An 18,714-nucleotide genomic window follows, 5' to 3' on the forward strand; every position below is an offset into this window, starting at 1 on the left:
ACTGGAGTTCTGCTCCCTTAAGAAGAAGCCTGGAAGTCTGAATTCCAGCAAAGAGAAAGTAGAAGAGGGAGGCTGAGTGAAGGAGGTGGGCCTTGCCAGGCCAAGACAGAGGTTAGTGTCTGGAGCAGGACTTGGCATCTCTCACTAGAACCACAAGTCGTCAGGTGGGAGGTGCCCAGGACACCTCCAAGTGGGGACACATGACTTCTAGGGAGGAAAACCAGCTCTTGTCTTGGGGGAGTCACAGGAAATTAATTTCTTTAAACCAGAATTTCTTAATGCTGGCACTACTGACTGATATCCTGGGCTGGATAATTCTTTGTCATGGGGCTTGTCCTGTGTGTTATAAGATGTTTACCAGTATCCCTGGCCTCCGCCCATTAGATGCGGGAGCAACTCCTTTCCCCACCCCTTGCCAAATTATGACAACCAAATATGTCTCCAGACACTGCCAAAGGTCTATTGCATTGAGAACCACTGCTCTAAACTGCAAATCTTATCCTAGGCCTGAGTGCTCTCATAGGGAAGAACTGACTGCATTGTTAATTAATTATGAGAAACCACTTTACGCTCCGGTTTTTAAAACTGGGGTAAATATATGTTAATAAGTTATGCTTTGGATGAACTGCAAACCATTTTATAAAGTACTTTCAGGATAAGCTGGAGCCCTTTGAAACCATCAAGTGCTGAATCAGAGTGAAGGTACAAACTTCCTGGGCTAGCCAGGAAGTCCAGTTCACACAAGGCTCAACCAGGCTGAGTGGAGCTGATGAGTAAGCCATGGCAACGCACTCCAATATTCTTGTCTGGAGAATCCCATGGACAGAGAGCCTGGTGGGCTACGGGCCATGGGGTCACACAACTGAAGGGACTTAGCATGCATTGCTGACAAATCCTAATCTTGGGCAAAATAAGTGGAAAGGAAATAAGAGCTTGAAAGACCTAAAGTGCTAAGCTTGCAGATCTAAATTATGAGGCGATTATCAGCATTTTCTCCACTCCCAAGAAAGCTGAAGTTTCCTGAGAGGCAAGATCTCCTTCTCCACCCATTAATTATGTCCTCGGGCCTGGTTCTCTCCTTCTCCTGAGGCTGACTTCAACTTGGTCTCTTTCTGATAAAGTCTTCTTAGTTCTGAGAAACCCTCTCCTTCCCTCCCTAATAGGCAGGGAACATGTTGCAGAGAATGGTCTAATGGCCGGAAAGTGAAGCAGCTCAAAGATGGAGAGATTTCCTTGCCTAGGACAAAGAGTTAATTGCTGGGACAGGAATATGCTAGCTCAGCTGTGTGTCAGCAAGTTGGCCAAAAAGTTCATTCAGGTTAGTCTAGATGCTGGCATGGGAAACCCAAACAAACATTTTGGCCAACCCAATAGAGGAGCACAGGGAACTCTGCTCAATATTATGTAACAACCTAAGTGGGAAACGAATTTGAAAAAGATTGCTGCTGCTGCTCCTGCTAAGTCGCTTCAGTTGTGTCCGACTCTGTGTGACTCCATAGACGACAGCCCACCATGCTCCCCCATCCCTGGGATTCTCTAGGCAAGAACACTGGAGTGGGTTGCCATTTCCTTCTCCAGCACATGAAAGTGAAAAGTCAAAGTGAAGTTGCTCAGGCCTGTCCGACTCTTAGTGACCCCATGGACTGCAGCCTGCCAGGCTCCTCCATCCATGGGATTTTCCAGGATAGATACATGTACATGTGTAAAAAACATAAAAACCAAAGTAACTCCAATGGGAAAATAAGCTTTAATATCAAAATTTTCTGTTATGCTACTATAATTAGTACTTTGTTGTTCAGTTTGCCGAGTGGTTGGTGTCTGACTCTTTGCAACCCCACGGACTGCAGCATGCCAGGCTTCCCTATCCTTCACTATCTCCTAAAAATGAATATTTCAGGTGTTGGAATAGTTAAGAGTAAGAAGAAGCACAAAACCATTTGTGCTTGAGTCACTGTTAACAACATATTAATAATTAATTTGAATTTTTCAATACATTTTCAACTATCAGAAAAACAGCAGAACAGCAGATGTGCAAGACTGTGGTCAAGACTCAGCGGGAGGTAACGAGTTGGAAGAGTTGCCTCCTTTCTCCTCATTTTATAGAACTCACCTGCCCACCACAGCCCTTATCCACTCAACAGCCATGTGCATTCCTGAGACACACTGAGGTGTTCACCTTGCAGCAACTCCACTGAGGCCAAGGGCATTTTATTGAGAATTAACAAGGAAACTGGGCTTCCCTGGTGGCTCAGTGGTAAAGAATCTGCCTGCCAATGCAGGAGACTCAGGTTCAATCCCTGGGTTGGGAAGATCCCCTGGGAAAGGAAATGGCAACTCACTCCAGTATTCTTGCCTAGGAAATCTCATGGACAGAAGAGCCTTGTGGGCTACAGTCCATGGGGCTGCAAAGAGCTGAACAGGGCTTAGCAACTCAACAACAACAAGGAAACTAATTGGTGACAAGAAGCAGGGGTGGGGCAAAGTTCTATAACCTGATGAAGGTGGAGCTGAGGCCAAACCCCAGAGCTCCTACTGAGCATGTTTCCCATTAGGCCGCAGTACAGAGAAGCATCCAGGCTGGCCTCGGACCAACACAAAAGCAGCAGCAACACAGTACAATGGCTCCTGAGACCCAGGACTTAATTCAGATTTGAAGGGCAAACTTGGAGTCAAGGATGGGTAAAGGGTCAGGGTGGACTCCAAGGGACGAGGGAGTGACTCTTAGAAGTGACTGAGTCCCCACCTCATCAACAAGTTCCAGGGCATAGGTCGGGAGTGACCAAGGCATAGACAAATGCCCATTGCTTTCAAACCCAGGACACTGAGACTCTGAATGGTGTGATTGTAAGGCCACTTAAGATCATTCATTCAATCCCCTGATTGGACAGATTAAAACAACTGAACATGGTCAAATTCACAGAGACAGAAAGTAGAATGGTCATTGCCAGGGGTTGGGGGGCAGGGGCTGGGAAGTTATTGTTTAGTGGGTAAGAAGTATCAGTTAGGAAAGATGAAAAAGTCCTAGAGATGCATCGTGGTGATGGTTGTATAACAATGAGATTGTACTCAGTGTTACTGAAATACGCACTTAAAAATGGCTACAATGGCAAGTGCTATGCATTTTTACAAAATACACACAAAACTGAGCTTAGAGCCTAAGCCAAGATCACAAAGACCTGGTGCCTCCCATAGCCCATCAGCTCCCCAGACACTCTTCAGCCTACAGTCTCCAACACCCTCTCCAGGGCCCTGGTCCTACCCAGAGCCCCACCCTAGAGCTGCTCCTTGGGGCCAGGCCTGCCCGATGCCCTTTGGCTTATCTAGACAAGCAGTTTTCCTTTGTATCACTCAGGGGAAAAAGGGAGTCTAAGTGCCAGAACTATGTCCTGTGAGCCATTTCCCAAAATAGCCAGCCCTGAAGTGATGCGTGTTGAAAAAGGATGGGAAACTGAGAAGCTAAGGTGGGGAAGAAAGAAACACTAAGAAGGAAAGGTCAGACAAGACCCCGCCCTGTACTCAGCTTGCTCACTGAGACCTACTTCTACTGGGGCCTTTTATTTTTATTGTGGGTCACACCCTCCCCTTAAAGTACACACACACACACACACACACACACACACAGTTTCTGGGTTATCTCTACCAGCCAGTCCAGAACAATCACTCCAGGATTGCTGGGGAGTAAGAAAGACTCTACCCCCTTGAATGAGAACCAGAGCAGAACTCAGAACATCTAGAAAATGGTTCTAAAAGCGAATCCCCAGCCTGACAGCAGCAGCATGTGGGAATTTGTTAGAAATGCAAGTTCTCAGCCCACTCCCAACCTATTGAATTAAGGGTAGTGCCAAACTACCTGTATTTTAACCCACCTGCAGAAGCCCTCATCGAGATTCGAGCACATGCCCCTCATTCTGCAGAGAAGGTGACCGAGGTCCCGAGACGCTCCCTGACTCACCTGGGGTCACCCAGACCACACCAGGCTGTCACTCTTAACTTGTAAAGAGTAACAAAGCTGAATGCTCTAATCAGGCTGATGACAGTGGAAACCAATTGGTTTGGCAACACAGAGAGGGAACATGAAGCTTGTGAAGGGCATCGCGCTGCAGCCAGGCTCCCTGCACCCCATCCCTGCTCTGCCACGGACCAGAATAAGCTATGTCACCTCTGGGCCCATCTCCCCATCTGTAGAGCAGGAATAATAACAGAGCCTCCATCAACCCTGTGATGGGTTTGAGCAGCTGATAAAGGAAAAGAAAGAAAGAAAAGGAAAGAGGAATTAACCAAGGCTCGCAGCCTCCTCCTTTGGGCAGCAGACAAGTGGGAAATGCTCAAAAAGAGGAACTCCCTTGGCTTCCAAGATGCTTTGCAGCAACGATGTGGTTTTGGCTACAAGGCCCAGGGCTCCCTCTACCCATCTGACAGGAGCTGGCTGCCAGGTTAGAGACCAGATTGTAGATAGACCCAAGCCCCAGTTGACCCCTGATGGCCCAGAGGGTGCTGCGGGAGTGCCCTAGCCTGGGAGTCCAGAGCTGGCTCTTGTCTTGCGCTGGGCTGGGCACTGAACTCTATGGCTCGAGTTTTCCTTCTGCGTTTTTTAGCTAAAATGGATTGACTGCTCACCGTGGTAAGAATGGGTTTCCCTTGGTGGCTCAGACGGTAAAGAGTCTGTCTTTAATGTGGGAGACCCTGGTTTGATCCCTGGATTGGGAAGATTCCCTGGAGAAGGGAATAGCTACCCACTCCAGTATTCTTGCCTAGAGAATTCCATGGACAGAGGAGCCTGGCAGGCTACAGGCCATGGGGTCGCAAAGAGTTGGACTGCTGTCTCATCCCCTTCTCTTATTTAATCTCTTCTCTGTTTAATAGTTGAAGAAACTGAGTCTCAGAGAGGTGAGGCATCTTGGTCAGAGTTGCACAGCTGGTGATGTGGCAGTACCAGGGCAGGGGCTCAAATGTCTGCCAGCAAAACAGGGCCCTGCACCACCTCAAATCCCTACTGGGTTGGGTGCTATGGTCTAGCTTATGGTCTGTTCCAGCTAGGGGGCAGCAATCGGATTCCAACAGCTGGGGACTGAAAACTCAGGCATCTAGAACCAGCCTGGGGACCCTGAAAAAACACACTAGAACAGTTGCCCTAAAGCAGAGTAGAAAATCAGAATGTGTCACCCTAAAATAAGCCGCTTTGGCATAAGGGTCATTTTGAGCTGGAGGCAAATAAGAATCAACAGGGGCAAGCCTTCCAGGAGCTTCCCTCTTCTTTTTCTTATTAATTATCTGTCTTTTGTCAGGCTAATCTGCAGGGTCCCTAGATACTAACCCTTGGGAATCCACATGGGGTGTGACCTTCACCAGCAGCCTGGGGCCTCCCCGGGTGGCCTCAGGTGACCTGAGAGCCCAGGCCTCCTGTAGCCTGGGTTTCCTGCAGCCTCTACCCTTCACCAGCTGCCCTTCCTCAAAACCAAAGGAACTCATTTAGTGATCAGGAGTATGGAATCCAGCTCTAGGGTGGGCCAGTTCTCAGTGAAAGTAAAAGTCGCTCAGTTGTGTCCAACTGTGACCTCATGGACTATATAGTCCATGGAATTCTCCAGGCCAGAATACTGGAGTAGCCTTTCCCTTCTCCAGGGGATCTTCCTGACCCAGGAATCGAATCGGAGTCTTCTGCATTGCAGGCAGATTCTTTACCAACTGAGCTATCGGGGAACTAGCACTAACCTCGGGGAACTGTTTTAAGCTCCCTAAGTCTCCTATCCTCATCTGAAAAATGGGATTTATTGTGGAGGATTGAAAGAGGTAATGTCATATAGATCACTTAGCACCAACAGTAAGTGCTTAATAAATGTTGAGTTTTTGCATAACCAAAGCAACTGAAAGTAAACCATCTCAGGGACCATGAGGAAAGCAAAGGGCATTTTTATACAAGTACCTGACAGGACCAACTTTGAACCCTCTCTGAATTTCAGCTTTCTGTTAACACTGGAAGAACAGAGGAAGCCTGTTTCTGAATTTGTGTTTTGCTAGCTCTGAATAATGCTAAGAATGCAAAGTGAGATACTGAAGCTAAAAATCCCCCAGGAAATGGTTTTCAAAAATTATTCAGTCAGTGTCAGGTTCTCCATGGGGCTGAGTTTCTGATCTATTCATGAAAATATCACCTTTTAAAAGATTGATTAAGGGGTGATTCCTAGTTGAGATAACAAGTAGACTCTTGAGGTAAGACACTGCTTTTCAAATGTTGGTGGCATCAGAAATACGTGAGACCTTGTTGGGAGAAAAGATTCTGATTCTGTGGGTCTGGGTTGGGCCTGAGACCACCTGCTACCTGTCTGTGGACCGCCCCTCGTGTAGCCAGGTTTTACTGAAGTTTCCTTGTCTATTTGAATAATTCCTTTTCAAAGAATCCACTTAAATAGAGATCTATTGTACAGAGAAAGATATCTGCCTAGTGACTATTTTCTCTGGGAATGTTTGTGCTTTTGGGGTTGTGACTTATTTTCCATGTAATATGTCACACAAGGAAGGTGGCCAATAATATTGTAATAACTCTATATGGGAGCGGATGGTTACTAGCTGGTGATCATTTGATAATAAAATGCCAAACCTTTATATAGTAAACCTGAATGTAATGTAATACTGTCCATCAGCTAGATTCCAATGAAGAAATAAAAATAAATAAAAGTGGTTCTTGGTAGATTTCATTTCATGAGAATGAAATAGAATAATTACACCAAAAAAATGATTGTTGGGAGTGATTCTAGTTTGCTGTACACCTGAAACTTACACATTATAAGTCAAGCATATTGAATAAAATTTTTTTTAAATAGATAACTAATAAGAAACAGAAGGAGAAGGGGGTGATAGAGGATGAGATGGTTGGATGGCATCACCAACTCAATGGATGTGAGTCTGAGCAAACTCTGGGAGATAGTGAAGGACAGGGAAGGCTGGTGTGTCACAGTCCATGGGATTGCAAAGAGCTGGACAAAACTGAGCAATTGAGCAACAATAAGAACCTACTGTATAGCACAGAGAACTCTATTCTAGACTCCGTAATAGCCTATATAGGAAAAGCATCTAAAATGACTTGATGTATGTATGTAGCAATGATTCACTTTGCTGTACTCCTGAAGCTAACATTGTATATCAACTCTACTCCAATAAAACATTGTATATCAACTCTACTCCAATAAAAATTTTTAATTAGGTAAATAAAAGTGATTTTTTGTGGATTTCATTTCATGAGAATGAACTAGAATCATTACACAAAAATGAAATTGTTAGGCCATGGCCAAAGTTCCTTGTCTGCCCAGCCCTGGGGAAGGCTCTCTGAGAGGAAGCAGTGAAGGCAAGGAATGAGGTGGGGTCTGGGCAGAAATCACAAGAAGAGGAAGTGAATCCCTATCCGTCTCCCTCGCCCAGAGTCAGTGTGCTCACCGAAAGGATGTAGCTACTGAATATCCTTCAAGCAAAGGTCTGACTTTGCCTGAGGCCTTCAGGAGCCTGGTGCACCAGGGCCTGTGTGAGGAGCGGGCGAGGTCCCTGAGAAGAGGCAGGCAGGACTGCGCTGCTTCTGTCCGGGTCAGGAGTGCCCGGAACGCTGTTGGGCACCTCGTGAGCACACAGTGGCTCCAGGACACGCTCCAGTCCACCTGGCCCTTAGCTGGGTGTGAACGATTGAGCCTCTGTCTGCCTGGCATGCAGCCCGCCCTCAGTAAGTGTGCGTCGACTACATGAATAGTACACATGGCCACTTTCTCAGGGTGGTGGGGAGAGACCGTCGATAACTCCAGTCCAACTCTGCACTCCCTTTGGCCGCCTTTGTACCTTCTTTCCCCGGTCCACACCCGAGATCCCATGGATGAAATTATAGGAAGTGCCCTCCCCCCGACTCAGGCTGGGAGTGTAGGGGACTCTCACTCACCAGGATCAGCTTTCCGGATTTCACTGTATACCGTCTCCGTGCCCTTTGTGCCCAGACCTGGAAAGGGGCCAAGCACAGGTCAGCAGCCAGGTCAGCCACTGCTGAAGCAGGAGAATGTTGGGGTGCCCCAAGAAAGGCGGTGCCCCACAGTCCACCCCCTGGCCCGCCCCATGAGTAGTGTCTGCAGGGGCCCCTGGTGTCCTTGTCACCACCGAGCCCAGCCCACTTCCTGGAAGATTCTGGTCTCTCAGCCTGGAAGTACGAGACCGACAGGCCACTGTGGGACCCTGGACCCTGGGGGTGTGGGTAGAGGTGCCCCCCCATGCAGACCTGGAGTCTTCAGCTCTGCGGCCCCCTCCCTCCTCTGCCATTGTGACCCTGTGTCCAGTTGCTCTGCCAGCCCTTTCCCGGGAGGCTGGGACAGGGTCTTCCAGTCACCCTTGGGAAAGTGTGGGTTAGAGCCTGGGCATCACTGAGACTATAAGGATCAGTGGAGACCCACTCACAACACTGGACAGCTGGGCTGGTTGATTTCAAATGCTGAAAATCTTGGCCTCAATGCAGATTCTGATTGAGATGGTTCAGGATGGGCCCTGGCATTGGTCTTTTAAGAGCTTCCTATGCATGCTCAGTTGCTTCAGTCATGTCTGACTCTTTGTAACCCCATGGACTGTAGCCTACCAGGCTCCTCTGTCCACTGGATTCTCCAGACAAGAATACTGGAGTGGGTTGCCATGCCCTCCTCCAGGGAAGAGCTTCCTAGGGGGTTCTAATATGCAGACAGGGTTGAGATCCTCTGGTCTGGACTTTTCCTGAACAGCAGACAAGATAACCAACTTAAGGTGTAGATTACTCCCAGAGGAGACTCAAGGGTTTGGGAGACAAAGAACGCCCAGTACGGCCATCTGTTTAAATCGATGTACATGCACAGGTTGTGTATACACACATGTGTACACACTCACAGTATATCTACACACATTGTACACACACTCACACCCTCAGGATGGAACCTGCCACTTCCCTCTCATTTGCGCAAAGGACCAGGAGGCCTTATTGTAGAAAAACGCCTGGTGCTCTGTGGCCAGGATTCCCCCGCTACAGATCAGGAAACGGAGCCCCAGACTGGGTGACGCTTCCTACCACCATAGGCAGTGCCACCTGGACGTTGCCCTCCTCGGTGGCAGATGGCCAGGGCACATACACTGATTCTAAGTACACCAAGATACCCTCAGCTCACCAGACTCCCCTCTCCCGTGGCCTGACCCTGCACTCCTGCACTGACTGCAAGGACCTTCTGTTTTGGCCCGTTCCCCCTCGCCCTCCAAGCCCCGGGACAGGCTTTGCTCCTACCCTTGGGCGCACACACCCTCACACACCCACATCCGCCCTTACATGCGCCCCTCTTCCCCGGGGCCGGGGCGGTCTCATGGGCTCCCGTAGCACTTCGGGGACACTCGTCCATGGCACTGACACGGCTTGTCTCCACAGCCGTCTCCCTGGGGGACCCCCTGCTCCTCTAGGGCAGCGTCTTGGGTCTTCTGCTCCTCCAGATTCCAGACCCTGCACATCTACCTGGAGGCATCTATAAGGTTTGATGGGATAGTGAAGACAACAGTCAGTCTCCCTGCAGGGATCTCTGTCTCAGACCTTCCGGAAGGCTTTACATGATCAGCCTGATCATTGAAGATTTAGGTCTTAGGATGAAATCACCATCATTCACTATACACCAAATGGTGGCGGTTCCTAGGTCATTACCTGAATGCCAGGAGAAAGCTTGGGGGGCAGTTCAGTTTGGCTGCTGAACTTGGGGCACTCAGGGTGTCAGGACCTTGCAGAAGGCATCATAGTGACTCCCCCAGGGCACCAACAGCAGAGTGGCTGAGCTACAAGGCACCCCCCACCGGGACACCTATCTTTCTCCAAGAGGAGAGCAGAGATGCCCACACCACTCTCTGTTCGTGGCACCAGACCTGGGGGTGTACAAGGGAGCTGCAATGATCCCCATGTCTGCTAGGGCGTGAGGGGGTGGTGTCTACCCCATCCCTGAGGGACTCTCCACTCAATGTCAGGCCTGGACATGTCACTCATTCAACACGGTCCTAATACCTCCTGTGTGCCAGGCACCGTGGAAGAAGAAAATGGAATGGGGACCTGGCTCCAGCTTTCGGAACTCCAGGCTCCAGGGCCAATGGGTGCAAAGAGTGCTGGGATAGAGGCTCTGGAACACTGCACACTGCACCATGTGCCCCTCCACAGCGGGGCCAGCAGAGGGAGGGAAGGGGCTGCGCAGCCAAGCCTGGGGGCCTGCACACTCTGGGGGACTCCACCATCCCCAGGCACATAAGGGGATCCCGAGGAACCTCTGGTCACCTTGGGGACACTCTGACACCCTCTGGATCCAAGGAGCTGCACTTGGCTCCCTTTCATCCCATCACTCTGAGCATCAGCCAGGGCACAGGGGGGTTTCACTTCTTGGTTGAGCTGTCAGAGTTGCAGCTGTCCCAGTGGAACCTCCCCACCCCCACCCTCCGGGCTCCCCTGGGCATGTGGACGAAGTCTGCAGCTCACTGAGGGCTCCCCGCCTCCTCCCGCTGCTCGGTGGCAGCAGCTGCCCGCTAATGACTAAACCAGGCCAACAGGCTGTTTGTCTCTGCTGTCAGGGATGTTTCCGGAGGGGCTTTGTTTGGGCTTCTGTTTTTGTCTGTTCAACAGAGAAAGAGATGGCTTCAACGTCACGGGGTTTTCCCAGCAATTGGTCTCAGAGCAAACAGGCAGCAAACCGGGATTTAACGAGTTCCTTCCCACCCCTCCTCCACCTGCGAGTGACCACTTGGGCAGCCGCCAGCCACGGTTGGAGCTGGACTGGTCCCCTTTCCTTCCTCCATCCCGTCTGTAGAGGAGGGAGGCCTAGACAATAGGGAACTGCGTTGGCCAAGACCAGGTCAAGTCTACCAGTGGCCTTGAACCCACAGTCTTCTCCTTGCCTAGTAACGGCCCACTCCCCACCCGCGGGAGACAGCAGGCAAACACCATCCTGGGCCAGACTCCCCCACTGTCCCTCAGTTGTCAAGGAGGCTGGGTCCAGAAAACAACTGGAGTCTTTTAGAGACTTCCCATTTTCACCCCAGACTGCTGAGGCCCCCGCAGCCTACTCAGCACCTTTGTGCAAACTGGGGAAAGTCCCCCCGGGGGTTCCGACCCCACAGCTGCATGACTGGGCACGAAAACACCCTTGCTTCATCTGGTCCCGGGGATCCTCTTGTCCCTTCAACCCCTCCCTCCCTACCTGCAAGCAAGAAAACCAGATGCTGCCAATGTGGAAAGCCTCCCCAAGGAATGGAAAACAGATGCTTTTCCGAGGACAAAGCCCTGTTTCCTTCTTCCTGCTTCAGTTTCCTGCAACCCAGAGCCTTCGAGGCCTCGTATAGAGGCCTCACCACTCCACCTCGCTTTGGCCCAGCCAGCACAGGGTAAGGGTGGGGCCTGGCCCTCTGGGACCAGTATGAGAACCTCTAGGGGCCAGGGACTTCCCTGGTAGTCCAGCAGCTAAGACTCCGAGCTCCCAGTGCAGGGGGCCCAGGTTCGATCCCTGGTCGGGGAACTAGATTCCACATGCCGCAACTAAGAGTTCGCATGCCACAGCTAGAGATCCTGCAGGCTGCAACTAAGACCTGGCGCGGCCAGATAAATAAATAAATATTTTTAAAAAAGAGAGAGAGAGATCTTCAAGGCCAGTGCCCAGGGCAATCTCTGTCTGCTCGAGTGCTTGGTGAGGCATGCATGGAGGACAGGGGGCTTTTTCCCACGCACATGCAGCCCTGGCCTCTTGTTGCGGTTCCCTTTTCCTTCCAAGCCTGAAGCCCCCTTAGGAGGAAGTGAGCTGTTACTCATGGGATGGAGCCCATGAGGCACAGGGATGGAGGACCTCAGGCCAGACCCAGGAAGGCTGGCAAGGAGCCTCCCTAAAGTCCCACCAGCCACAACCCACCCAGACTCAGTTCTGAGCTGCAGAGCCCTGCACCACACCCTCTCAGGCTCTCACTTTTAACCCGATGGAACCAGGCTCCCCCTGAGCCTGTGCTCCCAAATGCAGGCATCATGAACATCCATGTGGTTGTTCAGTCAGGAAACTTGTAGAAATTCCGTCTCCCTCATCCTTGTCATGAATGTCTCGTCCAGGGCTAACATATATATCCAGAATCTATTCGTTGGCTCCATCCCCATCTCCTCTCGCCTGGCTTCAGTTTTTGTTCCTTTTAATCGGCCCTCCATACCAGCCCTAAGGATCACAGGGTCACTTTTAAAGGAGGAAGTTGGCTGCTTAAAGGCTTCCAAAGGCCCCCAGTCTGCCCTCGGTGGACTAGAATAGAAAGAGAACTTTGGCGGCTCCGCCCGGTGCTTCCAGCTGCGTCTGCCTTGGCTTACTCTCGCTCGCTCTGCAGACATTTAAGGATCCAAAAGTGTCGCTTAAGGATCCTGTAAGGTCCTCTTTCGGATCTTTAAATGAGCCGAGCCCAAGGCCACCTCCCACTGCCCTGCACATCTCCTAGTCCTCCTGGCCCTCCTTCCTCTTGGCGGGGCCACCTTCCCTGCGCCCTTCAGGCCCCAGCTCAAAGGCCACCCTTCTGACCAGCCTTCTGGGACCAGCCAGAAGAGGCACCACCTTGCAGGCCTTCTCCTCTCTCCCCACTCTTCCCACAAGCTCTGACTCTAACCCGATACCATCTGCTCATCGCTTCCTTGTTTCCCTGACTCCCTCAGAGGCTACACCTCCATGAGAGGGAGGACCTTATGTGTCAACCTCACCGCTTGTGCTGGGGCTGCTCCATCACAGGCCTTTAGTTTGTTAACCCAGCAAATCACTTTACTATGAAACAATAAGAGGGAGGGAACTTCAGGCTGGCCGTGACCCCCACCTCTGTCCCCATCCGACCTAGATATAGAACTGGGACACCCTCTGCAGGCCAGCAGATGGGCAGTATCAACTCCAGGGGCCAGGCTGACTGAGACTTACAGGCACCATGGCTCTGTGGGGCAGCACCCAGCCCCAGGGGATGGCCCTGCCTGGAAGGTTCCACACCCACATCTGCAGACATGGTACCTGGAACTGAACTAAGCAGAGGAGGAAGGAAGGACCCCCAAACTCCTTCCAGATGATGGAGCCAGAGAATGCCCTCACCGTGTGGCTCTGGCTGAGGCGACAGAGGTGTGGTCTGCAAGGCTGCCCAGGGTGTGCCAGGCTAAGTGAACACCGCTTGGCCTCAGCCTCAGCAGGAAGCGGGATGCTTGGCAACAGTCCTAATGAGCTTCCCAGCAGGGCAGGAAGGCTGGATGGCTGCTTCCTTGGTGTGGCAGCCTCTGGGGGAGCTGAGGAGGCTTAGATGGATATGTACGGCTTTTTGTGGTGCCAGAAGCAACTGAGATTGATGTTCTGGCACTTGCTGCAGATTTAACTCACCATGAGTCAGCCTCCCCAGTGCAGGACCAGAGCCAGGGGCTGGTGCCCCAAACCAGCCTGCCCAGGAGAACCACACACAGAAAAACAAAACCCAAAGTCCAGGTGGTTCGGTGGTAAAAGAATCCACCTGCCAGTGCAGGAGACCCAGGACATGCGGGTTTAATCCTTGGGTTGGGAAGATCCACTCGAGGAGGAAATGGCAACCCACTCTAGTATTCTTGCCTGGAGAACCCAGTGGACAGAGCAGCCTGGCGGGCTACCGTCCATAAGGCTGCAAAGAGTCGGACATGACTGAGTAGGCACACACACACACACAATACTGGTGCCATTGTTTCCATGGAGAGAGTCTCTGCTTTCAAAGGCCTTTGTCCCTTAAATAGCCAAGCCCTTGCTTACTCCTTCAAAGACGCATTTCATTTACACAAGCTCAGTCCGTAAGCAATTTTTTTTTAAGGAAGGTGCTAGACTGGGGCAAGGGGGCTCCCTCTGGAAGAACACCCAAACGCCCAGGGGTGAGGCAGCCTACAGTCTTTCGACACACCAATGTCTTAGCACCTAGTAACTGCTCAATAAAACACACCCATCTTTAGTAGTATGGTAAATAATAATGCTAAAGCTGAAACTCCAGAAGTTTGGCCACCTCATGCGAACAGTTGACTCATTGGAAAAGACCTCGATGCTGGGAGGGATTGGGGGCAGGAGGAGAAGGGGACAACAGAGGATGAGATGGCTGGATGGCATCACTGACTTGATGAACGTGAGTTTGAGTGAACTCCGGGTGTTGGTGATGGACAGGGAGGCCTGGTGTGCTGCGATTCATGGGGTTGCAAAGAGTCGGACACAACTGAGCGACTGAACTGAACTGAACTGAAATGATAATGCAATTGTACATCTCCAAGCCTGGACGGGGGTCACTGCTCCCGCCTCAGGCATGTTCAGACCGCCTGTCTGCTGGCCACCTCCCTCCTGAGTGACAAGGGTGACTAGACTCTTGTCCCGGGGCTGTAGCACAGTCCAGTCCGGCATCTACAACCAGAGAGCATGATGTGGGGGTCCCTCACGGGCTGGCAGTACCTCGGTGAGGCTCAGGGGAGGTCACTTCCACTTCTGTGTACTCCACGTCCAAGGTCAGAGGCTCTGCTCGAAAGAATCACAGCAGCCTGTGGTCAGACAGGGTCTCCTTGGGTTGGGGGCGGTGGGGCAGGGACTCAGGCCACATTAGAGTTTTCTGCTCAAATGATCAAATTAATTGGTATTTTTTAACAGGGAAACCAGACACAGGGTTAACGCCACTCTAAGTGGGTGAGAACACTCTTGAGAGTCCCTTGGACTGCAAGGAGATCCAACCAGTCCATCCTAAAGGAGATCAGTCCTGGGTGTTCATTGGAAGGACTGATGCTGAAGCTGAAACTCCAATACTTTGGCCATCTGACGCAAAGAGCTGACTCATTAGAAAAGACCCTGATGCTGGGAGGGATTGGGGCAGGAGGAGAAGGGGACAACAGAGGATGAGATGGCTGGATGGCATCACTGACTTGATGGACGTGAGTTTGAATGAACTCCGGGAGTTGGTGATGGACAGGGAGGCCTGGCATGTTGCGATTCATGGGGTTGCAAAGAGTTAGACACGACTGAGCAACTGAACTGAACTGAACTGAAGTGGGTGAAAAAACTCAGGCTGAGTGAGGCAGTGAGGAAGCCTGAGCTCCCAGGATGGGGAAGGACCCTCCGGGTCAGGTCCCATAGTTACCACAGTGAGCGGACTTGCAAAGTAGATACAGAATCCAGCCAGCATGGGTCACAGCAGTTAACTCTAGGAGCCCTCTCCTTGACCACAGGCACAGAACACTTTCTCCAAGACAGTGAGGATCTCAGGAAATGAGGAACAGGACCCCCAGCCTCAAAGTGCTTGAAGAGTGTGAGGCATACGCATAGGAAATCCAGTTACACCCAAAATGGAACTTCCTGATTTCAGAATGGACTACTAAACAAGTCAGGAAGCTTTCCCTTCTCTTGAATAGCAGAGGCATAAGGTGTTTTTTCCAATATAGAGTTACTGCAAATCATCACACTGTACACTTTAATTTATACAATGTTATATGACAAGTGTATCTCAGTAAAGCTGGCAAAAAAAAAAATGTGCTAAGAGGCTGGGGTGGGGAGGAATACACATAGTAGAAATGTTCTTGTTTTTCTTTAAGGATGATGGGTAGGTATTTATTGAATTGCTATTGTTTAAATTTTATACATGTTATAAACATTATTTTGTATCTACTAAATGTCTAATAAAAATGAAAAATACAAATAAAAAATAAAATAGCACTGCTACTTACTTTTAAGAGAAGTAACATCAGACACTAGATAGTGTCTTTGGAAAAACCAAGAACCATCTCTATTTAAGAGAGGTGAGGAAACAGCCATGGGGTCTTAACAGTTTTAGTTCTTTTCCTAGGCATCTTTGACATAAAAGCAAAGATTTCTAATTTTTAAAAAATTAGATAATTACCTTTATTTTCATTTAATGGCTTCATTGCATGGTTTCCAACATCTTCATTGAAACCTAGTTGAAAAACAGCAATCATTGTGAGAGACCATGGAGTTCCTAGTTTTCTACATAAATTGTAAACGACTCAGTGCCACTAATAAGAGAAGTCCAGGCCAAATTCTTTAGTGTAGTTGGCAACCACAGTGTATCTGGGTTCTGAATACCCTGCCAGTGCCCCTGGGCCCCATCCAACCCACCGTGTGGTGTCTTTCTAAAACTGGTGTGATGTCCGATTTATGAATGGTTCAAAATTCAGAATTGTTCACTAGACGCAGTTTCAAAGGAAATTAAGCTTAATTCTAGAAGGGATGAGCCAGTGACACGAAGCATGAAGGATACCGGTGAACTAACCCTTTCTATCTAGAGAACTGGCTTCATGAGAACGTGGTTTAAAGACACTGCAATACCTCAGGCTGCCACCTGGGCATGGGGAAAGTTCTTTGAATTTTTTTTTTTTTTAACCAAGTCGTTCTTTATTAGAAAGAATTCTTATGAATGCTACAAATACTATCCCTGAAGAGCACATGGTTTTCCACTCCATGTCATTATGTATTTACTAATTACTATCATGATTACTGGGCTTCCCAGGTGATACAGTGGTGAAGAATCCGCCTGCCAGTGCAGGAGACACAAGAGATGTGGGTTCGATCCCTTGGTCAGGAAGAACCCCTGCAGTTGGACATGGCAACCTACTCCAGTACCTGGAAATTTCCATGGACAGAGGAAGCTGGTGGGCTAAATCCCATAGGGTTGCAAAGAGCAGGACACAACTGAGTGATTGAGCACGTACACATGTTGTGATTACTAACATATATTTATAAGCTAAAATAATCCGTGCAGAGAAAAAGGTAAGAAGAATTGTAGCATTCCCTTCATTTTGGAAATTTGAGAGGAAATTCTATTTTAATATAAGTATCAGTATTTAAAGTATCATATATTTGTACTTATGTATGTTAATCGCTCAGTCGTGTCCACCTCTTTGCTACCCCACTGACTGTAGCCGCCAGGCTCCTCTGTCCATGGAATTCTCTGGGCAAGAATACTGGAGTAGGTAGCCATTACCTTCTCCAGGGGATCTTCCCAACCTAGGGATCAAACCTGCACTGCAGGCAGATTCTTTACCCTCTGAGCCACCAGGGAAGCCCATACTTATGTATACATAATACATATTACCAACAGAACCCACTTTTTACCAGAAAGAGGTATTTTCTCTATAGGATTGGATTACTTTTTGCTAAATATCCACCAAATTTTTCTGAACGGAGTTTCTCAAATGACATATTTGCTCTCTTCTCTTTATTGGCACATTACTTTTATTATGACAAATATTTTATTTTACTTTTTAAAAAGTTTGTGGTTCTGTACAATAGGAATTGCTCCTTTCTCAAAAGATTTCTCAAGACTTCCCTGTAAAGAGGGTATTCTAAAAATTTCTTATTTTGTGGGACACTGTTACAAAATTTAAAAAGAACATCAGTGTTCAACTCCCAAACCTATCTGGGACAGAACTCTTCGTGTGATGTAATCATGCCCTCTTCTGGGAAAGAACCAGCACCCCTGCTAAGGGCTTGAATAATTTTCTCCAAGATCTAATGGGATTAAGAACTCCCTGGGGCTTCCCTGGTGGTCAGGTGGTTAAGAATCCACCTTGCAATGCAGGGGACACCAGTTCCATCTCTGGTCTGGGAGACGCTCCCACGTGCTGTGGGGCAGCTAAGCCCACGCACCACAACTACTGAGCCCATGTTGAGCAGCTACTGAAGCCCACATGCTCCACAATAAGAGACACCACCACAATGAAAAGCCTGCACATCACAACTAGACAGTAGCCCCCACTCTCCATAATGAAAGAAAGCTTGCACACAGTAATGAAGATCCAGTGCAGCCAGTAACAATTAAAAAAAAGAAAAGAACTCCCAGGATTGGCTCCCGGTTGAGCTGACTCTCAAGCTTGCAATGAACCTCACAACTAAGTATTCTTTGATTGTACCACTTCTTTATTTTAAGTACATCTACTAACAGTGAGATCTGTAAATGTGCTTCCCATTGTGGCAAGTTTGAAATTGCCTTGTGCTTGCAAGAAATAATTTCATCTGAGACGTCTTACCAGTGCCTTCATTTCATAGTTGGTTTCTATCTTACAAATGGAAAATGATTACACGTGGGCAGTGTCCTGTGTTTGAAAAGAACTCACGTGGTTGTCCGCAGATTGTAATTACTCCCCACCTTTCGTTCCTTGGGATATTTAAAAGGTGGTGAAATTAGAACACTATGTTCAGCCTTTCTTCTGACGTTTTTGTTTTGCTTCCTAGCCCACCACCCAATGACTGATTAGATTAGGCGCCTCTGCCTGAAGCCAGAGTTTCCCGTTCAACCTCACCCTACCGCCCACGGATTTCTGCTTCTCAGAAGGATAAGAGATGGGGAGCAAGCTGGGAAAAATTATTTTTTTAAAAATATAAATTTTAAAATTTTAATTGGAGGTTAATTACTTTACAAAACAATTCTTAACAACCACACAAAACCATGACAGTACCATAATGTCTGTCGGCTTCAGTACTGGCATCTGACAATGTCTTCTCATTGTTGGAGTTCAGAAGCGGTACGGCTGGCCTTAAATTGAAATTTAAAAAAGGAAAAAGAAATAACATTTTTCTTGGCTCTAACTCCAAACTAACAACATAGTCAAAGAAAGAGCATGAGAAAAACCAGGAGGACTTTTCTGCAATGAGGAAAATTTTACTCTCTTATTGGGAACTCATGCTTTCTTCAGTTATATGATTACTGGACAAA

The 18,714-nt window shown here is 48.9% G+C and overlaps 1 protein-coding gene across 24 annotated transcripts in view; it reads right to left on the bottom strand.

Moving 5' to 3' along the window:
• Positions 1-18,714, bottom strand: part of PECAM1 (platelet and endothelial cell adhesion molecule 1) — a 129,939-nt gene that overhangs the window by 36,372 nt on the left and 74,853 nt on the right. For 9 of the 24 annotated variants that reach the window (XM_069541776.1, XM_069541774.1, XM_069541775.1 and 6 more), the window contains 4 exons: positions 18,458-18,534; positions 15,883-15,936; positions 14,451-14,513; positions 7,919-7,975 (listed from right to left, as the gene is read on the bottom strand). In XM_069541776.1, the coding sequence (XP_069397877.1) occupies positions 7,919-7,975; positions 14,451-14,513; positions 15,883-15,936; positions 18,458-18,534 (251 nt within the window). The remainder of the gene's footprint in view (positions 1-7,918; positions 7,976-14,450; positions 14,514-15,882; positions 15,937-18,457; positions 18,535-18,714) is intronic. The other 15 variants (XM_069541777.1, XM_069541767.1, XM_069541787.1 and 12 more) reach the window with 3 other exon arrangements.

The sequence above is a fragment of the Ovis canadensis genome, chromosome 11 (assembly GCF_042477335.2).
Source record: "Ovis canadensis isolate MfBH-ARS-UI-01 breed Bighorn chromosome 11, ARS-UI_OviCan_v2, whole genome shotgun sequence".
NCBI lineage: Eukaryota > Metazoa > Chordata > Mammalia > Artiodactyla > Bovidae > Ovis > Ovis canadensis.